Source organism: Bacillus rossius, chromosome 16, assembly GCF_032445375.1.
Source record: "Bacillus rossius redtenbacheri isolate Brsri chromosome 16, Brsri_v3, whole genome shotgun sequence".
NCBI lineage: Eukaryota > Metazoa > Arthropoda > Insecta > Phasmatodea > Bacillidae > Bacillus > Bacillus rossius.
This window is the reverse complement of record NC_086343.1, coordinates 9555978-9577668: the sequence shown is the minus strand read 5'-3', so window position 1 is coordinate 9577668 and position 21691 is coordinate 9555978. Positions and strand designations below refer to the sequence as shown.

Here is a 21691-nt window from a genome sequence, read left to right as displayed (position 1 = left end):
TCCTCTCCGTATTAGGATACGTCCTTGGCCTTAGCGGTGTCGTGTCGACGGCGGACGCGCCGTCGTGCGTGGCGATGTGATTGCGAGCCGGAACAATTCCACGGGAACACCCCCCCCCCCCCAGTCTTCCTTTCCAACCCCCCCCCCCCCCCGCTCCCCATTTCCCCCCCCCCTCCCACACACACTGAAACTAATCATCGCGCACGCACCCCGAACATGTAATTTGACTCTCGTCGTAAACCACGTATTTTACGCGGACTGAGTGCCGGGCTGGGGTTGTGAAGGGGGGAGTGGGGAGAAAACAAAAGAGAAAAAAAAAAGAAGAAAAAAAGTAAAGCATTTATTTTTTCCTCTTCTCTCCCGAGAGCAACTTCGTGCGCGCGGACATGGAAGTTCGAGTTGTGATCTGCTGAGGATGGCGTGCCACGAATATTTAGTGTGTGTGTGCGTGTATCTGCGAGAACAAACGGTGCAAAAAATTAAACGAAAAAAAAAAAATACCCGTCTAAAAACGTGGTCGCCCGCGGACGTAGGACACGCCTCGAATCTTGCTGGCGTCGGAAAGAGCAATAAGATATATACGCAGCTGACCTTCGGTTTTCTTTCTTTCTTTCTTTGGCCCTGTGCGGTCGTCGGGGCAGGCATTTTCTTCGCGGGAAAAAACACACACACACACACACACATACATGAATGCTCATTAGGCTGCAATGTGGTATGCCAGCGCTAGCGACTGTTCCCTTGTAAATTGGCGGTCGTCTTCCAAGAGGGGAAGCCTTCTTTTCACACACGAGAGAGTCAAAACCCGAAGTTCCCCGAAGTTCATGCTTTTTTTTCCCGTATCTTTAATGTACCTATCCTAACCAAATCAACCGATCACAATGTTTTAAAAGTATTTATAATGTAGCTAACCTAACCTAATCGATCATTAGTATCCTTTTATCAACACCGCCATATTTATTTACAATGATTTTTTTTCCTAACCTAACTAAAACTAAGTGTATTTTGGAGGGGTCCGGGTTAGGGAGGGACCTAGGTGCGTCTCAGGCCGAAGCCTATACGCCTAGTCATGCTGGGATTAGCCATGCAGGGAGAGGGTCGCATGCATCATGTGCTAGGAGGGGATTGGCCAGCCGTGGCAGCGATTGGCGCCATGACTAACTCCCCTCACTCTTAAATCTAGACTATAACTAGAGATAGGTTGGGCCCAGGTAAAACCTGCATAGACACAGGGAAAACCCTGGGCACATTCATGCGGGATGCAAATTGGCATGCATTACGTGTAGGAATTTACAGGAGACAGAGGATGGTCTGGATGAAGTGTTGGACAGAGTATAAAAGAGTCTACCATGCGGGGGTTGGGCACTTGGACTCGTGGTCCGCTTTGCTAATTGTCCAGTACTGGATTTAGTGACCAGGGACGCAAGCGCCCCTGGTGGTGAGTGGTTGCACTGACCACTCACTCCGCCGCCAGTCAGCACTTATTTACAATGAACAAAAACAAAAAAAAAAAAAAACTCCGAAGATGCACGATCGGGCGTTTGGCTCTCTCGTCTGTGAAAAGAAGGCTTCCCTTCCAAGAGAACGAGTCTCTCAGGACGTGTTATAATGTTATAACTGTAGGCGTGTGCATGAAAAAAAAAAAAAAAAAAACCCTCGACCAATCACGAAACACAGACGATGCTACAGTTTTTTTTAAATTCTCGATTATAGTCTTAGAAATCTATCTCGAGAAAAAAAAAACATAACCCTACTCATCAGTAAAAAAAAACAGCGAATTTATTTGGTGACAGGCTGTACCGCAACGCAATATGATTTATTAACCAGTTATTATAATTACTATGCGTTAAATTTAGTCAGGAAGTAAGTAAATATTTTAAGAAATATTTTTTCCGTAACAGCTGACCAAAAGGCTGTAATAATTAATTTTTAAATCGTTAATATTATTCGGTAATGTTAGGTTGTGCAAATATTTTTACTGTAACAAAATTTATGGAACAAAAAATAACAATCAAAGTAGTTCATTTTTAGCGATTCACTTATCTAAATGTGTGCTATTGTGGTTTTTGAAAGAAGGAATTACGTGGACAATGTAAAATATATCTTAACGCGAACTTCTTTTCCGAATCAGTGTCCTTAAATTCGTGTTGTCTGCTGTTTTTTTAGGTTCCCGTTTCAAAGAGGTAAACAGAAAATAACGGTCAGCGTGATTCGGAAGCCAAGAAGACAAAGAGACCGTTTGCGCCAGGAGCTTTTTTAAAGGCCGAACACACTAATTAATTTATTAGCAATTACTTTTGCCTTACAGAATGAATAATTATTATTGAACCTCTTCAAATTTTCACAAGTTAAATGAAATTATCAAAACTTAAGATGCGTACTCTTTTTAGAACGCGCGAAAAAAAAAAAATTGAAAAATACATTTATTTTTGGCACTTTATATTTACCGCGCTTCGGTGACGTCTTTAGAAATCAGTAGATTCGGACATTGGAATTGTAGGCAGCTTTTCTGTGCGACAACGTGACGTCATTCTCGTTGGGATTAGGACAAGGACCGCTTACAGGTTCTGACTGTTGTAGACGGACCTTCAAGGTTTTTTTTTTTTTTTTTTTTTCTAACCTAAGTTAAAACTAAGTGTGTAAGGGAGGGGTCTAGGTAGGGAAGACTCTAAGTGCGTCTCAGGGCAAGCCCTATACGCTCTAAACATGCGGGTTTTTAACCATGCAGCAAAGGTCACGTGCATCATGTGCTAGGAGGGGATTGGCCAGCCATGGCAGACGTTTTCGCCATGACTAACTCCCCTCACTCTTAATTCTAGACTAGGTCGAGCCGATAATATTTCGGCGAACCCTTGGGAAGTGGTGGTTTGAGATCCTCTCTCTCCCTCCCTCCCTCCCTGTCTCTCTCTTTCTGTCCCCCTCTGCGCCACTGCCCTCCCTTCCTTTTTCCCCTCCCGTTCTTACACCCTTCATTCTCCGGTAGGTCGCCTGGAAAAAGGTTTCGAGGCTATAGACAAGGACGTAGGGGGTGGGGAAGGGGGAAGGTAGAAGCGCGCTGGGGTCAGTGACCTGCCGCGGCACGTGAGGCCCTCGGAAGACCCGAGCACGCACGAGAGAAGCCGAGGTGAGCCGAACCCCTGGCTGCTGCTATTCACTGACCGCGGACAAGAGAAGCCTGAATAATAATTATTTGCGTTCGTGCGTCTTTCGGATTTTCAATCCTCGTAAAAAAAAAAAAAGTTCTCTAGGTGATGGCAACTAAAATTAAATTGCAGTTATATATTCATAATATAGTTGTTCAAATAGTAAATTGTTTTTAATTTAAAATTTTTTTATTTAGTTCGCTAGAAAAAAAAACCTCGGAGTTTTAATTGCTCTAAAATCATTTAAAAAAAGGGTGAGAGTAATTATGTACGCACGCTAGAAGTTAAACTTCTCTTTTTAATTTGTACACTTAACCATCTTGAAATTAATAGTTACAAATACTTGACGTCAAGTATTTTAAAAAGGACAAAAAAAATAATCATACAATTTATGTCATAATTTTTTTTTACAGTTACATATAGAGAACATATTATAGTGTCTACGGCACTTACTTAGTGTTCCCAAGTGGTCAGCCACCTATTTACTTACCACGCTCGACGATGCTCAACTTCAATTTCCTGGTATTAGCATCGCATATACACATCTTTATAGCATTTAAAAATCCGAGCGACAAGGATACAACGCGAGGATTCTGGGGGCACTTTTAAAGTTATGATTATTTCTTGTGAATATTTAAGTTTATAATACGTGTGCCAGCGACGTTTTGCCGCCATATGGATTCATTTGGCTTGAACGTCCCCCGATGTTCACGGAAGCAAATATGTACAGATTATAATGCCACTGCACACGTCCTGCTATCTGGACGACTTCGACTCATAGGCGTATGTATGTACATTATATACGTAATATTAACTGTTTAGTGAATATTAACAAAACAGGCAATACTTAAATAAAAATATTTTTCGAAAATCAGGTTCAAAGCTGGGGTTTAGTTTTTTTTTCAAGTCTTACTATCCCTTTATCGGAGGCGTTTCATTATTCCCTGCAAATGCAATGTTTCGATAGTGTGTGTTATATTTATCACGCTCGGCATTATTTTTTAAAAGAATTCTAGGTTAACATTTCGTGTCCAGAGTTTCGTATTATAATAGGCAAGTGTGTGTGTGCAGTACGAGAACCCGTGAATCAGCTCGTTACAGAGGTTTGTTGTTACACATCTCTGGCGGGACTGAAAGACTAGCTCACGTTTTTATTATTATTATTATTATTATTATTATTATTAATCCTGACGCGAAGCAAGCGCGGCTCCAGAAGGGGGGCTGTGGGGGCGATAGCCCCTCCCGTGACCAATTTTATTTATTAGTGCATATTTATGTTTACTTAAATATTACAGTTCATATGTTAAACTTTTATCTCATCAAAAGTTGCATTGAGCTACTAAGGTTCTGTATTTGAAACCTGTAATTTGTAAATAATATTCCAAGGTCAATATCTGACCACTTTCATATTTTTTTTTGCAACTACGACCTTTCTTTGTGCGATAGCCCCTCCCGAAAAGTCGCCCTGAAGCCGCCAATGACGCGATGTCACACAAGAAGCAAACTTCGGGAGGGTAAAAAGTTTGCTACGGATCAGGGGTCTGTGAATTATTGTAAACTCCCCGGGAACGTAGCGATGGGTGCGCTACAAGCCTGCCAACATTTCACAGGCTGCGCCGTTGTTGTATGTTTTCCGGAAGGTGGATCCAGGTAAAAAAAAAAAAAAAGACATGGACTAAAATGTGGATGCTGACCCATGCGCGCGAATTACGCGGTAGCGAAATTTTGAGTCCAAACGTTGGACGGCTTACTCGTCGATAGGGACTGTCTAAATAATCTGTCATGGTGGGACGAAAATGATGCGTTGTCGAGGTGTGACATCTATCGCTATGTTGGTCCATGTTTTATTGCGGACAAGTGTTTGGACAGTGGCGATATAAGCGTAAGCGAACTTCGCACTAGGTGGTTACAAAAAAATGCACGCAGTACATGCGCAATGAAGCCAAGGCCTGAACACACAATCTCTCCACCTTGCCTATCTACGACAATGAATCTTCTACTGATTTCATACTGAAAAAAAAAAAAAAAAACACTTCCACTCCCTTTTCTGTCGTGTTCGTATTATCTTGACGGCCTGACAATCGAACATATGTTGAGTCTGACATTTGTATTGAAAGCTCATGGCTTTGTTTATCTCAAATAACGTTCCCGACTCGTACACAGATTCCTGACGCCAATTTAATAAAATACGACTGTGCTTTTCTTTTACGTCCCGACGTATTTGGGAGTGAGCTGACGAACCAATTTTTTTTCGTACAACAAAACGTTATGATCATCGAAAATTAGGACAAAACGTCTATATTACTCGCTTGAAATATCCCCGAGTGTTTTTCAAACGTCTTTAATATGGATTATTTTTTATGACTGTACGTTCCGTGGTTCACGTAAACCCAGCTAATGTAACTTGTCTCTAAAATTTGACGGTGAGACAGAATTCAAAAATTTCAAAATTGTAGGAAAGCATTTACGTGAAACAGTATTTCAGTTTCATGAGTAAAATAATTCCGCTTGTTGTTTCTCCTTGACATCTAAAGTCGTCGGATAGTGTAGCCGGCTCGGACGCAATCTCGTGCATTATGCATGCTACGCACGCTCCGTCATTACGCGCAGTGTCTGCAATCCCTGTCGGACCACCTCCCCTCCGAATAAGGACCTCGCATCCCCCTCCCCTCTACTTTCCTCGCTCCGTAGGCAGCCCCGCTGGAAACGAGAGAAGAAATTAATGTTGTTCGTCGTGACCCTATAAAGCTCGCCCGCCCATCGCACGCTTCCAGAAAAAGAGAGAAACAGCAGATAAGCCCACGCTCTTTTTTTTAATGCCCCTTCCCCCCCCTCCCCTTTTTTCCACCCACTTAATTTGGGGCTGATATTCCACTTATACCTGTGTCTCCACATCCAAAACGACTCTTTAATTAAATTCAAGCACTTGGCGATCGGACCGAATATTTTCGACCCGTGCTAAAAGGTTTTCAGGGTATACTTATTTTATTTCCATTTTTTTTTTGGTTCGGGAACTGGAGATTCGACATCGCCCTTTTAAACGGTCTTCTTCTTCTTCTTCTTCTTCTTCTTCTTCTTCTTCTTCTTCAGTTGTCATAAGTCCGTTTGTTGCGAACAAAGACGGACATGGAAGTGTCTTCGGTACTGCGACGACTGTATCTCAAGTGTTTAGCTCCTAGTGGCGTGAACCATCATGCTTTTAGGAATCCATCTCATAATAAAAAAGTAAAAAAAAAATGTTTCGTGTAGTCCATGGTTGATTTGATTGATTTGAAATCTAGCAAAAAGTTAGTCCAAAGGCATTTATAATTAAAACAGCAGCTCTGGCATTAAACATTTCAGCTCTCAAACGGACTTTTCCTTGAGCCAGGGGCTTATCAGCTCGAAACAGAAGGGAGGGGAAAATGGTCCATGTTATCATAAAATGATACATAATAACGAAGGGAAATGAATTAAAAAAATATATATTGTTTTTAAGGATTAGAACTCAAAAACAGCGCCTAGCTCATTTTTTTTTGAAAACCCATTGGTGGTGAATTCTCACACTAGATACGCCCTTGCCTCACGAGGGTAGTTTGCTAAATTATTTTGCTTCTAATTTTCCGTGTTTTGCATGTGATTTTTAATAAATCTACAATATAACCATATTTAATTGTTTCTAAAATGTGCTTTCTACTAAATAAAAAAGTGAGAGAGTCTGAACAGTGTTGCTGCGTCTTAGAATAATAAATAGTAGTAGAATTTAAAACAAATATTAAAATATTATTTATGATTGACAGTTGTATAAAAAATAGGCTGTTTGATGAGTAGTTGGAAATAGGGGGTTCAAGCACAGGCGGAGGAGCCAGGAGCCCGCCATCTTGGATGACGTCATCGGCGGCCATCTTGGATGACGTCATCGGCGGCCATCTTGGATGACGTCATCATGACCTTTGACCTTGCTAATCTATGCTAATCTATGCCAATCTACGCTAATCTATGCCAATCTATGCTAATCTATGCCAATTCGTATGCCAATCTATGCTAATCCATATGTTAATCCATGCTAATCCATATGCTAATCCATGCTAATCCATCCGCCATTTTATATTTCTAGAAATTTCCACCAACTTCGAATCGTGACGTCACCGTTGCACTTTTCGTCACGGCCGCCATCTTGGATTAGAATTTTTTTTTTCGAACTTTTGAAATTCGATGTAATCATCAGCCGCCATCTTGTTTCGTCTGCTGGTGGCCGCCATCTTGTTTTCGTCTGCTGGTGGCCGCCATCTTGTTTTCGTCTGCTGGAGGCAGCCATCTTGTGACGTCATATAGTTCTGTTGGTCGCCACCAGATAGCAGCAGGGATTATTTTATTTTAACTAAAATATTTTCAGTGCCGAGGCTGGGATTCGATCCATGGGACGTGAAAACGTCCAGGATGTCGTGGTTACGAGGCGGACACCTTGACCACTAGACCACGAGACCAATTGGGATATGGTGGAATAAATAATCTATATATGCTACGTACTGACGGCAAGTTTATGATAAATGGGGGAGGAGGGTGTTTTTGCCTTCCTTAATGCATACCTAAGGCCCCACATTTTAAATTAAAATTATTATACAGCCGCCATCTTTAATTCCAGCACAGACTACCAGATGGCGCTAAATTCAAAAATTAGTTACCAGAGGCGCCGCCATCTTGGTTCTCAAGTTGGCTGGTAGATGTCGCTAGTATCGCGCGCCAAATTCAAAAATTAGTTACCAGAGGCGCCGCCATCTTGGTTCTCAAGTTGGCTGGTAGATGTCGCTAGTATCGCGCGCCAAATTCAAAAATTAGTTGCCAGAGACGCCGCCATCTTGGTTCTCAAGTTGGCTGGTAGATGTCGCTAGTATCGCGCGCCAAATTCAAAAATTAGTTGCCAGAGGCGCCGCCATCTTGGTTCTCAAGTTGGCTGGTAGATGTCGCTAGTATCGCGCGCCAAATTCAAAAATTAGTTGCCAGAGGCGCCGCCATCTTGGTTCTCAAGTTGGCTGGTAGATGTCGCCACCGTCGCCATATTTTAGTTCATACAATCGATACCAGATGACGCCACCATCGCCATCTTTAGTTCCTAGTGTTGCTACCAGAGTGTGCCACCGTCGCCATCTTTAATTCTTAAATTTACTGCCGGATGGCGCCAAGTGTTATGTAGTCAGTCTAGACAAGTCGGGATAAGTTTGGAACCTGTAGCCATATTATTATTAATTAATAATGTATGTTTATTAAATATGATAGAGTATTTATAAAATATTGGTGTTGTGTAGAGACTCTCTCTTCTTCTCGTAGTGGTGGAAGACATCTCGAAGGTAGTGTTAGAATTTATGTATTAAAGCAATCACTCTAGCTGAGGAGACTAATAACTTATAGTTACAATTCAATAATAGCGGCAATTAAATGTTTTTGAAATTAAAGCAAACAACGTAAATGTTAAACACATATTTATTTAAATCTTATTACAAACAGCAAGGGGTAAGAACAATCGATGATTTAAAAGAAGTAAATAACGAGTAATAAAATCACATAATATTCACACACTACACATCATAGTGACAAAGGCAACATTAACTCGAGACCCAATTATACATAGTAGTATGGGTGGTCGAATAGCCAGAATTTAAGTAGCTGAACATTACAATGGGCGCAATGGAATTTGCCATACAGTTTTATACATTTATCCGGCGGTTTCCATAAGTCTTTAAAAGTTTGTTGAAGCTAGGACAGTTTCTTTCATTATGTAAATCAACAATGTTGGCACTGCACAGTTCACTAAAGATACTTTTCTGTTTGTCTCCTAGGACGTATACTACATCTCCTTCTTCAGGGTTGACGATGTCACATAACACTGATGAGATTTGGTCAAAGCTCACTTCACCTTCGTTCCACGAGAGTCCATGCACTTCATAAGTCAGTTTACGATTCTCGCTTTGCGACAGCCTGTCTAGTTCGGACCAGTCACATGGTGGTTTGAATATGTATTCATAGGTCCTCAATACATCACCATCCTCGATGAACATTGCTGCAAGTTGCTTAACCACATACCCCTTTTGTGATGTGAGGCACTGAATGTTGCAGAGAAATAATGACATTTTTTTGCCAGTACTCACGATAACTGATGTGTGAAGCTGTGCTAGCTCTGCAAGGCTGATGCTAGTTCTACAGGTATGACTGCAAGGCTGCAGTGCTGATGTTGTCTCTAGGATGCTGAATGTCAGACTGGTTGTAACAACCTTTGGTGTCGTAGTACACACAAATTTACAATTCGTCTTCATCACTATCCCCCAAGCCACTATCCGTTCCTTCATCCACATCTTCGTTCGCCTCTTGCGCTTCCTTTGTGGCCTCGATGCAGGTCATAACAGCCTGATATAAATAGGTAATAAATTCCTCTTCCTCAGGGAACTCAGCGAGAATGTTGAGGGTGGAGGATGTAAGGTGGTAATGTATATCATTAAAGTCCATACCTATGTAGTGACGTACTACCTCCATTACAAATTCCCGAACATCGTCCATCGTAACACTGTTTAAATTACAATCGCAAGCACTCTCCACGTAAACACTGGTGGAAGCCATGATGATAGGAGCGTGGTTAGAAGCAGACTACCACGTTAGCATGGAGATGTCGTCAGAGCCCCCCACACCACTGGGTGGCAGTTACGGTGACTCCAGAACTCGCTCGAAATATCCTGCACAACACATTCCAAAAACATGACGTAGCCTATGGTTGACGGCACAAACACCCTGAGTGGCTCTGTGTGTTTCCTCCTGCCCGAACACGCGCTGCTGTGAAAGCCTCTTCCCAAGCACAGACGTCACTCCCGCAGCAGACAAAACAGGCGTATGCTACAGGAGCTAGAACAATTGAATAACCAAATATATTTAGACTACCCAACTACATAAATGACATGAGATAATTCCTGTGCGATAATCGTACTTTAAATGTTGTAATGTATGTATAAACATTAATCATTCCGAAGTACTTGAAAAAAAAAAATGTAAGTGAGGTGTTATTCACCTTTAGCGCTTCTCGATTTCTGTATCCGCTACCCACGAATTAAATTGAGACGGGAAACCCCACCATTTCACAAAAGACCAGCCATTTCTTCGTTTGAGAACTTTCTCCACCAAATATGTGTCCGGATACATCGTAGGCTGGATATCTTCAGCATAGAAGCCACCACGAATAGGCTTGTGGTCCAAGTCTTCGAGGTAGTAGGTCCTTGGTTCCGATTCACGAACATGTGTCACACGGAAAAGTTCAGAACTCCAATTCGTCGTGAAACCTTTCTCAAAGACACCTTTCTGCTTGGAGATTCTCACAATGTCACCAACATTAGCTTTATGCTTGCGTGTATCTTTCTTCTTCGTGTTGGTGAATACAGTCCCAAGCAGACGATCATCCTTTACATCTTTAGGCTTCATTTTCGTGGTAGAATGCACTGTGGAATTATATTCACTTATAAGTTTCGACAAAAGATCCAACCAAAAACACCTCAAAGTCTTTTACAAACATAATATTTATTACTCAATTTCTATCCTACTACAGAATCACTTGCGAAAGCCAGCAATCGTATAAACAATTAGCCCTGCATAGACGTGCAACGACTACTTCTTAGCTCCAAATGGCTCCAAATGCTCCAAAACGGCCTTCAAATGCTCCAACAGCTCCTTAACACAGCTCCAAATGGCTCCAAATGCTCCAAATGGCTCCAAATGCTCCAAAACGGCCTTCAAATGCTCCAACAGCTCCTTAACACAGCTCCAAATGGCTCCAAATGCTCCAAATGGCTCCAACAGCTCCAAAAGGCTCCAAATGCCTGACAGCTCCAAATGCTCCAAATGGCTCCAAATGCTCCAAATGGCTCCAACAGCTCCAAAAGGCTCCAAATGCTCCAAAAGGCTCCAATTGTTCCAAGAGCTCCATCTTCAGTTGGTTCCAACTGATTCCAATTACTTTTCTTATCGAACTTGGCATGATTACTAACATGTCTTTATTAGTATACATTTTGACTGGCAGTGGTAACGTATTTTGCACCTTTAAGTTATAAGTTTTATTTAGAAATCAGATTTCGATAAATGGTAGATACCATTTGGAAAGAAAATATATTAATATATCTTCAAGTTTATACACATACATTTAATTTAAGCCATTATTGTATGTAGCCAGCTTCCCTCAGTTCTTTGAGTATGAAGGATATTTCTTTAAAGTTCGAATAGTTTCCTGCACAAAGCGATCCATGTAGTAGTCGTAGCCTGTCAACCAATATGTTAGGATCTTCCCATGAGGTATAATCAAACTCTTCTGCTGCGTTCATCATCCTTGCATGTTTATAATAAATATTATCTCTGGTGTCTATCGTTTTAACACCAACCTCAAGGTCACTTTCGTCATCGCGCCAGTGATTATCACAAGCTTGATCAGGATAATTTATTTTATTACGACGTTTCCATCGTTTTGGTCTCAAACCACCATCACAGTCTTCACTCTTGCATGCTTTTGGTGCTTCAGCACAATACTCAATCATGTCAGCCTTAGATGTGTCAGCACAGTCTTCGTTCACGTCAGCTTCTGATGTGTCACCACAGTCTTCAATCATGTCAGCACCACAAACTTGATCAGGATAATTTATTTTATTACGTCGTTTCCATCGTTTTGGTCTCAGACCGCCATCACAGTCTTCGATCTTACCTGCTTGAGGTGCTTCAGTACAGTACTCAATCATGTCAGCCTCAGATGTGTCACCACATTCTTCAATCATGCACGCTTCAGATGATTCACCAAAGTCTTCGACCTTGTAAGCTTCAGATGGTTCTCCATCTTTCTCATTTTCATGGAGACGACTAGATATTGGAGTAAATATATTTTCATTTCTAATGTGGTTACAACTACCTTCGTTTGTTTTAAATTTTAAATTATTATCTTCATCTAGATCAGTAATTTTAGCATTAGCTTTTTCGCCTTCGTTCCTCTTCCGCGATGTTGTAGCCCAGTCTTCGTTATCTTTATTCATCTTAATTGTACAGGTCTTGTAATGTCTATCCAAGTAATATCTTCTACCAAAGGATTTCTGACACTGACTGCAATGAAACGGTTTTTGACAAGGGCCCAAATTACACTCGCTTCTCTCATGTCGTTTAGCATTCTTTCTCAAGGTAAACACCTTGCTACAGTATCTACAGTGATGACGTTTCGATACAGCGTCAGATCCTAAATCGGAATTCATATTAGTTACCGAGACTAATGCCAGATGCAAACTAAGAGTTTTAAATTAGATATATTACTTAAATAGAATTTTTTAATTATTTCATCAGCGAGATTAATCAGAAGCACTCGGAGAAATCCATCAGATGTCTAGTTAGGTATAATCAGAAGCACACGGAGTAAACCGCCATAATATTATCAAGAATAATCGCAAGCTCACGGAGTAAACCGCCATAATATTGTCAAGAATAATCAGGAGCACACGGAGAAAACCACCATAATATTAACAATAATAATCGGAAGCACACGGAGAAAATCATCATAATATTGACAAGAATAATCAGAAGCACACGGAGAAAACCATCACAAGTTTTCTTTGATATCATAAAAATACAGAAAAAATATTTAATAAATAACAAAAAAATTAATAAAAAATTTTAAATGACAAAATAAAATACAAAAATACATAAAATTCTGGCTTGTACTAGAACTATATCTTTGCTCAACAATGAGAAGTTCACAAGCTAGCAGAATCTGTTTATGTATTTTTGTATTTTATTTTGTCATTTAAAATTTTTTATTAATTTTTTTTGTTATTTATTAAATATTTTTTCTGTATTTTTATGATATCAAAGAAAACTTGTGATGGTTTTCTCCGTGTGCTTCTGATTATTCTTGTCAATATTATGATGATTTTCTCCGTGTGCTTCCGATTATTATTGTTAATATTATGGTGGTTTTCTCCGTGTGCTCCTGATTATTCTTGACAATATTATGGCGGTTTACTCCGTGAGCTTGCGATTATTCTTGATAATATTATGGCGGTTTACTCCGTGTGCTTCTGATTATACCTAACTAGACATCTGATGGATTTCTCCGAGTGCTTCTGATTAATCTCGCTGATGAAATAATTAAAAAATTCTATTTAAGTAATATATCTAATTTAAAACTCTTAGTTTGCATCTGGCATTAGTCTCGGTAACTAATATGAATTCCGATTTAGGATCTGACGCTGTATCGAAACGTCATCACTGTAGATACTGTAGCAAGGTGTTTACCTTGAGAAAGAATGCTAAACGACATGAGAGAAGCGAGTGTAATTTGGGCCCTTGTCAAAAACCGTTTCATTGCAGTCAGTGTCAGAAATCCTTTGGTAGAAGATATTACTTGGATAGACATTACAAGACCTGTACAATTAAGATGAATAAAGATAACGAAGACTGGGCTACAACATCGCGGAAGAGGAACGAAGGCGAAAAAGCTAATGCTAAAATTACTGATCTAGATGAAGATAATAATTTAAAATTTAAAACAAACGAAGGTAGTTGTAACCACATTAGAAATGAAAATATATTTACTCCAATATCTAGTCGTCTCCATGAAAATGAGAAAGATGGAGAACCATCTGAAGCTTACAAGGTCGAAGACTTTGGTGAATCATCTGAAGCGTGCATGATTGAAGAATGTGGTGACACATCTGAGGCTGACATGATTGAGTACTGTACTGAAGCACCTCAAGCAGGTAAGATCGAAGACTGTGATGGCGGTCTGAGACCAAAACGATGGAAACGACGTAATAAAATAAATTATCCTGATCAAGTTTGTGGTGCTGACATGATTGAAGACTGTGGTGACACATCAGAAGCTGACGTGAACGAAGACTGTGCTGACACATCTAAGGCTGACATGATTGAGTATTGTGCTGAAGCACCAAAAGCATGCAAGAGTGAAGACTGTGATGGTGGTTTGAGACCAAAACGATGGAAACGTCGTAATAAAATAAATTATCCTGATCAAGCTTGTGATAATCACTGGCGCGATGACGAAAGTGACCTTGAGGTTGGTGTTAAAACGATAGACACCAGAGATAATATTTATTATAAACATGCAAGGATGATGAACGCAGCAGAAGAGTTTGATTATACCTCATGGGAAGATCCTAACATATTGGTTGACAGGCTACGACTACTACATGGATCGCTTTGTGCAGGAAACTATTCGAACTTTAAAGAAATATCCTTCATACTCAAAGAACTGAGGGAAGCTGGCTACATACAATAATGGCTTAAATTAAATGTATGTGTATAAACTTGAAGATATATTAATATATTTTCTTTCCAAATGGTATCTACCATTTATCGAAATCTGATTTCTAAATAAAACTTATAACTTAAAGGTGCAAAATACGTTACCACTGCCAGTCAAAATGTATACTAATAAAGACATGTTAGTAATCATGCCAAGTTCGATAAGAAAAGTAATTGGAATCAGTTGGAACCAACTGAAGATGGAGCTCTTGGAACAATTGGAGCCTTTTGGAGCATTTGGAGCCTTTTGGAGCTGTTGGAGCCATTTGGAGCATTTGGAGCCATTTGGAGCATTTGGAGCTGTCAGGCATTTGGAGCCTTTTGGAGCTGTTGGAGCCATTTGGAGCATTTGGAGCCATTTGGAGCTGTGTTAAGGAGCTGTTGGAGCATTTGAAGGCCGTTTTGGAGCATTTGGAGCCATTTGGAGCATTTGGAGCCATTTGGAGCTGTGTTAAGGAGCTGTTGGAGCATTTGAAGGCCGTTTTGGAGCATTTGGAGCCATTTGGAGCTAAGAAGTAGTCGTTGCACGTCTATGCAGGGCTAATTGTTTATACGATTGCTGGCTTTCGCAAGTGATTCTGTAGTAGGATAGAAATTGAGTAATAAATATTATGTTTGTAAAAGACTTTGAGGTGTTTTTGGTTGGATCTTTTGTCGAAACTTATAAGTGAATATAATTCCACAGTGCATTCTACCACGAAAATGAAGCCTAAAGATGTAAAGGATGATCGTCTGCTTGGGACTGTATTCACCAACACGAAGAAGAAAGATACACGCAAGCATAAAGCTAATGTTGGTGACATTGTGAGAATCTCCAAGCAGAAAGGTGTCTTTGAGAAAGGTTTCACGACGAATTGGAGTTCTGAACTTTTCCGTGTGACACATGTTCGTGAATCGGAACCAAGGACCTACTACCTCGAAGACTTGGACCACAAGCCTATTCGTGGTGGCTTCTATGCTGAAGATATCCAGCCTACGATGTATCCGGACACATATTTGGTGGAGAAAGTTCTCAAACGAAGAAATGGCTGGTCTTTTGTGAAATGGTGGGGTTTCCCGTCTCAATTTAATTCGTGGGTAGCGGATACAGAAATCGAGAAGCGCTAAAGGTGAATAACACCTCACTTACATTTTTTTTTTTCAAGTACTTCGGAATGATTAATGTTTATACATACATTACAACATTTAAAGTACGATTATCGCACAGGAATTATCTCATGTCATTTATGTAGTTGGGTAGTCTAAATATATTTGGTTATTCAATTGTTCTAGCTCCTGTAGCATACGCCTGTTTTGTCTGCTGCGGGAGTGACGTCTGTGCTTGGGAAGAGGCTTTCACAGCAGCGCGTGTTCGGGCAGGAGGAAACACACAGAGCCACTCAGGGTGTTTGTGCCGTCAACCATAGGCTACGTCATGTTTTTGGAATGTGTTGTGCAGGATATTTCGAGCGAGTTCTGGAGTCACCGTAACTGCCACCCAGTGGTGTGGGGGGCTCTGACGACATCTCCATGCTAACGTGGTAGTCTGCTTCTAACCACGCTCCTATCATCATGGCTTCCACCAGTGTTTACGTGGAGAGTGCTTGCGATTGTAATTTAAACAGTGTTACGATGGACGATGTTCGGGAATTTGTAATGGAGGTAGTACGTCACTACATAGGTATGGACTTTAATGATATACATTACCACCTTACATCCTCCACCCTCAACATTCTCGCTGAGTTCCCTGAGGAAGAGGAATTTATTACCTATTTATATCAGGCTGTTATGACCTGCATCGAGGCCACAAAGGAAGCGCAAGAGGCGAACGAAGATGTGGATGAAGGAACGGATAGTGGCTTGGGGGATAGTGATGAAGACGAATTGTAAATTTGTGTGTACTACGACACCAAAGGTTGTTACAACCAGTCTGACATTCAGCATCCTAGAGACAACATCAGCACTGCAGCCTTGCAGTCATACCTGTAGAACTAGCATCAGCCTTGCAGAGCTAGCACAGCTTCACACATCAGTTATCGTGAGTACTGGCAAAAAAATGTCATTATTTCTCTGCAACATTCAGTGCCTCACATCACAAAAGGGGTATGTGGTTAAGCAACTTGCAGCAATGTTCATCGAGGATGGTGATGTATTGAGGACCTATGAATACATATTCAAACCACCATGTGACTGGTCCGAACTAGACAGGCTGTCGCAAAGCGAGAATCGTAAACTGACTTATGAAGTGCATGGACTCTCGTGGAACGAAGGTGAAGTGAGCTTTGACCAAATCTCATCAGTGTTATGTGACATCGTCAACCCTGAAGAAGGAGATGTAGTATACGTCCTAGGAGACAAACAGAAAAGTATCTTTAGTGAACTGTGCAGTGCCAACATTGTTGATTTACATAATGAAAGAAACTGTCCTAGCTTCAACAAACTTTTAAAGACTTATGGAAACCGCCGGATAAATGTATAAAACTGTATGGCAAATTCCATTGCGCCCATTGTAATGTTCAGCTACTTAAATTCTGGCTATTCGACCACCCATACTACTATGTATAATTGGGTCTCGAGTTAATGTTGCCTTTGTCACTATGATGTGTAGTGTGTGAATATTATGTGATTTTATTACTCGTTATTTACTTCTTTTAAATCATCGATTGTTCTTACCCCTTGCTGTTTGTAATAAGATTTAAATAAATATGTGTTTAACATTTACGTTGTTTGCTTTAATTTCAAAAACATTTAATTGCCGCTATTATTGAATTGTAACTATAAGTTATTAGTCTCCTCAGCTAGAGTGATTGCTTTAATACATAAATTCTAACACTACCTTCGAGATGTCTTCCACCACTACGAGAAGAAGAGAGAGTCTCTACACAACACCAATATTTTATAAATACTCTATCATATTTAATAAACATACATTATTAATTAATAATAATATGGCTACAGGTTCCAAACTTATCCCGACTTGTCTAGACTGACTACATAACACTTGGCGCCATCCGGCAGTAAATTTAAGAATTAAAGATGGCGACGGTGGCACACTCTGGTAGCAACACTAGGAACTAAAGATGGCGATGGTGGCGTCATCTGGTATCGATTGTATGAACTAAAATATGGCGACGGTGGCGACATCTACCAGCCAACTTGAGAACCAAGATGGCGGCGCCTCTGGCAACTAATTTTTGAATTTGGCGCGCGATACTAGCGACATCTACCAGCCAACTTGAGAACCAAGATGGCGGCGCCTCTGGCAACTAATTTTTGAATTTGGCGCGCGATACTAGCGACATCTACCAGCCAACTTGAGAACCAAGATGGCGGCGTCTCTGGCAACTAATTTTTGAATTTGGCGCGCGATACTAGCGACATCTACCAGCCAACTTGAGAACCAAGATGGCGGCGCCTCTGGTAACTAATTTTTGAATTTGGCGCGCGATACTAGCGACATCTACCAGCCAACTTGAGAACCAAGATGGCGGCGCCTCTGGTAACTAATTTTTGAATTTAGCGCCATCTGGTAGTCTGTGCTGGAATTAAAGATGGCGGCTGTATAATAATTTTAATTTAAAATGTGGGGCCTTAGGTATGCATTAAGGAAGGCAAAAACACCCTCCTCCCCCATTTATCATAAACTTGCCGTCAGTACGTAGCATATATAGATTATTTATTCCACCATATCCCAATTGGTCTCGTGGTCTAGTGGTCAAGGTGTCCGCCTCGTAACCACGACATCCTGGACGTTTTCACGTCCCATGGATCGAATCCCAGCCTCGGCACTGAAAATATTTTAGTTAAAATAAAATAATCCCTGCTGCTATCTGGTGGCGACCAACAGAACTATATGACGTCACAAGATGGCTGCCTCCAGCAGACGAAAACAAGATGGCGGCCACCAGCAGACGAAAACAAGATGGCGGCCACCAGCAGACGAAACAAGATGGCGGCTGATGATTACATCGAATTTCAAAAGTTCGAAAAAAAAATTCTAATCCAAGATGGCGGCCGTGACGAAAAGTGCAACGGTGACGTCACGATTCGAAGTTGGTGGAAATTTCTAGAAATATAAAATGGCGGATGGATTAGCATGGATTAGCATATGGATTAGCATGGATTAACATATGGATTAGCATAGATTGGCATACGAATTGGCATAGATTAGCATAGATTGGCATAGATTAGCGTAGATTGGCATAGATTAGCAAGGTCAAAGGTCAAGGTCAAAGGTCATGATGACGTCATCCAAGATGGCCGCCGATGACGTCATCCAAGATGGCCGCCGATGACGTCATCCAAGATGGCCGCCGATGACGTCATCCAAGATGGCCGCCGATGACGTCATCCAAGATGGCGGGCTCCTGGCTCCTCCGCCTGTGCTTGAACCCCCTATTTCCAACTACTTTGATGCTAAAAAAAAACAACGGGTAAGTTAGTATCAATTTGCATATAGTGGTCGCCATTTACTCTGTATTGCAAACTAAGCGGGGAAGTATTTAGATGATTGGCAACGATAATTAGATGATGAGGTAGCTTGGCTTCTGGGTTGCGGCCGCGTCCTATGGCGAATAATTTGGTGAATTATTCGCCAAGGACGCTGCTACAACACAGAAGCCAAGCAACTTCAGACAATGGCCGTGAAAGCCTGCGAACATTATTAATATATGGATGATGTTTATGAGCAGTAGCAATGGCAGTGATCGAGGGGGGGGGGGGGGGGGGGCTGCCTGCACTTGCAAAAGTGTGACTGTGAAAAGGGTTTTATGTCAAACTATGTCTTACGGAAAAAAGGGGGGGGGGGGGTGGTTTGTCTGTAAATTCGGTTTACGGACGATAATTTTACGTGATAACGTCATAAGATCAACATTGATGGAAAATTGCTTACAAACAACATATTAACTTTTTCACTTCACTTTATAAACAGTTGACAGAACAGTTCACGTGTAGGTTTGTGTGCTGCCGCTATCTCTCTTCTACTCGGACGCATCGGCCGATGGAGTGGAAGAGAGATAGATGCGTCACAAGCCGATCATGCCTCTCTGTCGCTTGTTCCGCGCTCTCGCTTGCACGCTCGGCTCAGGCGGAACGTGACAATGAGTCATGCTTTTTTCGTGCGTGCAGGCAGGCGTTCATCGATTTATAAGACGTCACGTCAAAAAAAAAAAACGTTTTTGTGCTTATTGCGTGCACGTAGACCAAAATAAGGGCAGTATATGAATTGCATATGTGTGCCCAGACATTTTCATTAGGGGGGAGGGGGGCTGCTAAATTTTTAAATCAGAAGCTGAATTTAGAATGTTAAATAGCCTTATTCACTCATTGACTTGTTTATATTCTTGTGCAGTATCAACGAGATATGTTTACTAGTTAATATTTATATCCGTACAATTTTAACAATCTTGAAAATATGTTTTTTTTTCTTCATAGAGAATGTTTAAAGTGTACTTACACATTCCCCCCCCCCTTCGAATTTCCAATAGCTTGGTCCAGGTCTACCTTGAAATGAACTTCTTTTTAGTGAATGCAGACAACATAACTTTAACAAACCTCTTAAAATATATATTTTTTTTTGCTTGGCCATTTTTAAGGGATCTCATGTATTAAATAAACTAAGGCGGCTGTATTTCCAGAACGATAAAATGTTTTTAAAAATAATGTTAATTAGCATGCTGCAACACTGAAGCACAGTTTGAGTGTCACGGTGCCAGGAATATACGAATAATAGCGGAACGCATTAGAGAAAATGCCGATCTGAGTGATTACATTTTAGGGGGGGGGGGGGCATGGCCCACCTGGCCCCCCCCCCCCCTTGTAGGCACGCCTATGATGACTTGTGTCCACGTGCAGCAGACTGACAGACTAGCGCCCCTCCCGGCAGAGGGGATGTGCGGCGTGTTGGTGCGCGAAGCTGAGTGTCGGTTGTCGCGTGTTGCAGGCGATGTGCGGCCGGCCATGAGGCCCGGAGCGACGGCCGCGCCGGGGGCGTGATGGACCGCGGCCCGCCCCCGCGACTCTCCGCCCCTCCGCCGCCCCCGCCCCCGCTGCTGCTGCTGCGGCTGCTCGCGCTCCTGCTGCTCATGGCTGGTGAGTTACCACCCACCTATCACTTCCTCCTCCTTGCCACCGGGTTACTCACACACACGCACGCCTTGTAATCGAGCATATTGGGACCACACACACACACGCATGCATATATATGTGGTCGAGTATACTTGAACCACACACATAGACTACGTGTGTTTTACTTTGTTACGTAATCGAGCATATTGGGACCACACACACACACACACTCATGCATAGATATGTGGTCGAGTATACTTGGACCACACACACATACGTGTGTTTTTCTTTGTTACGTAATCGAGCATATTGGGACCACACACACACACACTCATGCATAGATATGTGGTCGAGTATACTTGGACCACACACACATACGTGTGTTTTTCTTTGTTACGTAATCGAGCATATTGGAACCACTCACAACACATACATTGATACGTAGTCGAGTATACTTGAACCATACACACATAAGTATGATTTTCTTTGTTACGAGATCGAGAATACTGGAACCACTCACACATCCATAGATACGTGGTTAGAGTAAAATAGAACCCCCCCCACACACACGTACCATGTTACGTACGTTTTACTTTGGTTTCCGGTACCCAGCATTCTCGACACACCTCCACCAGGGCCTAAGTCAGGGATAGACTGTGGGAGGGGGAAGGGGCCAAAATCCATCTGGCCAGGGGCCCGCTTCTGAAATGTTCACTGCAAGCAGGCGGCTGTGTTATCGTGTGTTATGGTGTAACATTCGTGCTGCGTCTCCGCCATTTTAGAGCTAGCCTCAATTATATTTAAAAAATTATTTAATTCTTTTTCCTTTTTAAGCTTATTCTTCTGTTAAATATTTAGTATATTTTTATTACGTTTGTTAGTTATATTTTAATTTAGGTTAAGAATAAATGCGAGTTACTGGCCGTTTCATCGCAGGCCACAATTTTTATGAAAATTAAATATTTCTGATTGACAGTGTTTATTATTTCAGTGTACGATGTCAGACGATTATTTTAAACGTATTTAGGTCGAAATATAATGTATAAACTACGTAAGACTGAATGCGCGGCCGGAACTTTTTGTGCCGCTAAAGTATGGGCGCTTGTGACCGTGACGTCGGCGAGAGAGTGAGAGAGAGGGGGAGGGGGGAGTGTGACGTCAGACGCTACAGCTGTTGGGCTGTTAGCTGTTCCGCGTGG

General features: G+C 41.5%; 1 protein-coding gene across 2 annotated transcripts in view; it reads left to right on the top strand.

Annotated features, from left to right (window-relative positions):
* LOC134540128 (repulsive guidance molecule B-like) overlaps positions 1-21691 on the top strand; it is a 131297-nt gene that overhangs the window by 63848 nt on the left and 45758 nt on the right. For both annotated transcript variants that reach the window (XM_063382652.1, XM_063382654.1), the window contains exon 2: positions 20368-20516. In XM_063382652.1, coding sequence (XP_063238722.1) covers positions 20420-20516 — 97 coding nt within the window. In that variant the 5' untranslated portion in view covers positions 20368-20419. The remainder of the gene's footprint in view (positions 1-20367; positions 20517-21691) is intronic.